Genomic DNA, 1942 nt, shown 5'->3' on the forward strand with positions numbered 1-1942 from the left:
AGCAGGAACTAGTTGCAGGAAGTGTATTATTTTTGTCATGCCTGTAGGAGGGTACGGGTGAGGATGTGTGTCTTCTATTGTTGGTGGAGTTAGTGGCCACGGCAGTGTCTGTGTCTGGGGGAGTGGCCAGGTGCTGGCCCTGGGTCCCACGCCACAATGCAAAGTGAGGGAGCACGTGTGCGCAGACCACGCGTGGGCCATCGAAGCCCAAAGGTGAGCAGGAAAGGAGAGAGACGGAGTGTGACGCATGACCTGACACCACTGGTGACGACTGAAATTCATACGCGCACCACAGTAGGCTACAACTCCCATTCGAGGAAGGTGTCCTGTGGTTCCTTGGAGGGTGGGGTGGGAGTAGGGGGTGGAAAGAAGGGGAATCAGTTTATCAGCTGAGCAGGCGAGAGGAGGGCTGTGCACAGCCACAGTGGCACATGCTGTGGCCTGGGGACCACGGAGGCCCACTCCTGCCCCCCGAGATTTCCAGACACTCTGTGGGTGTGTGCTCACACTCGTGGGTCTGAACCAATGCACCCTTTCCAGTGTCAGCTTGCATTTCTTTCTTTCAGCCCCCTTGGGACGTTCGCTCTCCAGCAGTGGAACCCCCAAAGCTCAGGATGATCCTGCCCAATGCCACGGCCGTGACGCCCTTTCTGACCACGCTGGGGCAGGAGACGGCCCACCCACAGGGCAGCAGTGCGTCCAGCCTGGCCCGCAGGGGCCCCCTCGGCGACGACGGGCAGATGGAGGCGCTCTACATCCTCATGGTGCTCGGCTTCTTTGGCTTCTTCACCCTGGGCATCATGCTGAGCTACATCCGCTCCCAGAAACTGGAGCATTCGCACGACCCCTTCAACGTGTACATCGAGGCCAACGACTGGCAGGAGAAAGACAGGGCGTACTTCCAGGCCCGGGTCCTGGAGAGCTGCAGAGGGTGCTGCGTCCTTGAAAACCAGCTGGCCGCAGAGCACCCCGACACTCACCTCCCCGAGCTGAAGCCTTCGCCGTGAACCCCACGGAGCCCTGCTGCACCCGGGCAAGCCCCACGTAACCGTCGGATCTTTCTAATCAGTGCCTTGCGTGTCGGATTCCTCCTGCTGCTTTAAGGGATCGGGGTGAACTCACGACCCCACTTTCCTAAACCCCATCCCTGCTGTTGGACGCTTCTCCAGTACCCGTCCCTCCCTGGTGAGCAGAGCCCCTGAGAGTGTGGGCTGCGGGAACACGAGTTGCGTTTCCCACAGTCTGTGACCACCGTGTGACCCAGCGAGGCCGAGGGACGAGGTTCCCACAGGCAGAAGTGGAAGTGATGAGGGTGACGCCCCACTCCCCTCCACTTCCCCTGTCCCCCTTCCCAGCCACTGGGACTTGCGAGCAGCTCTGACTCTGGAAAAGACCCCTGTGCCCCCAGATGGCCAGAGTCTAGGGCCGGTGTCATTGCTGTGGCCACGACAGAGAAATTAACTCCCCGCTGCCTGAAGCCCCTGTTCCTTTTGCCTGTATTAAAGGAGCAGAATCGCCCTCATAGACCTGTCTTGTAGGACTTGGCCCTCACTAGCACAGTAGCACTTCTGCCCTTGTCACCACCACGCGCGCTACTGTGCCCCTGTCCGCCACACCTCCCCTCTCCCCCACCCCGACACACAAACACAGCCACGTCCCACTCACGCAGCTCAGTCTGGAAGTAGCCTGCTTCCTGCAGGGCCGGGCTGGAGGAGAAAACTGTCCCTTTCAGAATAAACCAGGGAGCAGGTGCTCATCGCCGTGGGAGGAGGGGGAGGGGCCCTCAGTGCCCCAACATCTCGGAGTGGCAGGGAGTGGGTGTGGGAAGTGGCACCATGTAGCACTGACATGGCTGATCTCTTGGGTGAGGGGCCTGTTTTGGGGGTTTCAGTTGGGCTCCCCCCAAAATATGTTGGCGCCCTAACCCCTGAAACCTGGGCCT

General features: G+C 60.3%; 1 protein-coding gene across 1 annotated transcript; it reads left to right on the top strand.

The window, feature by feature from the left end:
* The first annotated feature begins 614 nt into the window (after nucleotides 1-614).
* KCNE1 (potassium voltage-gated channel subfamily E regulatory subunit 1) lies at nucleotides 615-1007 on the top strand. Its single transcript, XM_062175358.1, has one exon. It carries the CDS (start codon nucleotides 615-617, stop codon nucleotides 1005-1007), a length of 393 nt encoding a protein of 130 aa, XP_062031342.1.
* The last annotated feature ends 935 nt before the right edge of the window (nucleotides 1008-1942 follow it).

This window comes from Lepus europaeus, chromosome 2 (genome assembly GCF_033115175.1).
Source record: "Lepus europaeus isolate LE1 chromosome 2, mLepTim1.pri, whole genome shotgun sequence".
NCBI classification, from domain to species: domain Eukaryota; kingdom Metazoa; phylum Chordata; class Mammalia; order Lagomorpha; family Leporidae; genus Lepus; species Lepus europaeus.

Coding starts and splice junctions, on each gene's coding strand:
- KCNE1 (XM_062175358.1), top strand. CDS start 615: ATGATCCTGCCCAATGCCACGGCCGTGACGCCCTTTCTGACCACGCTG.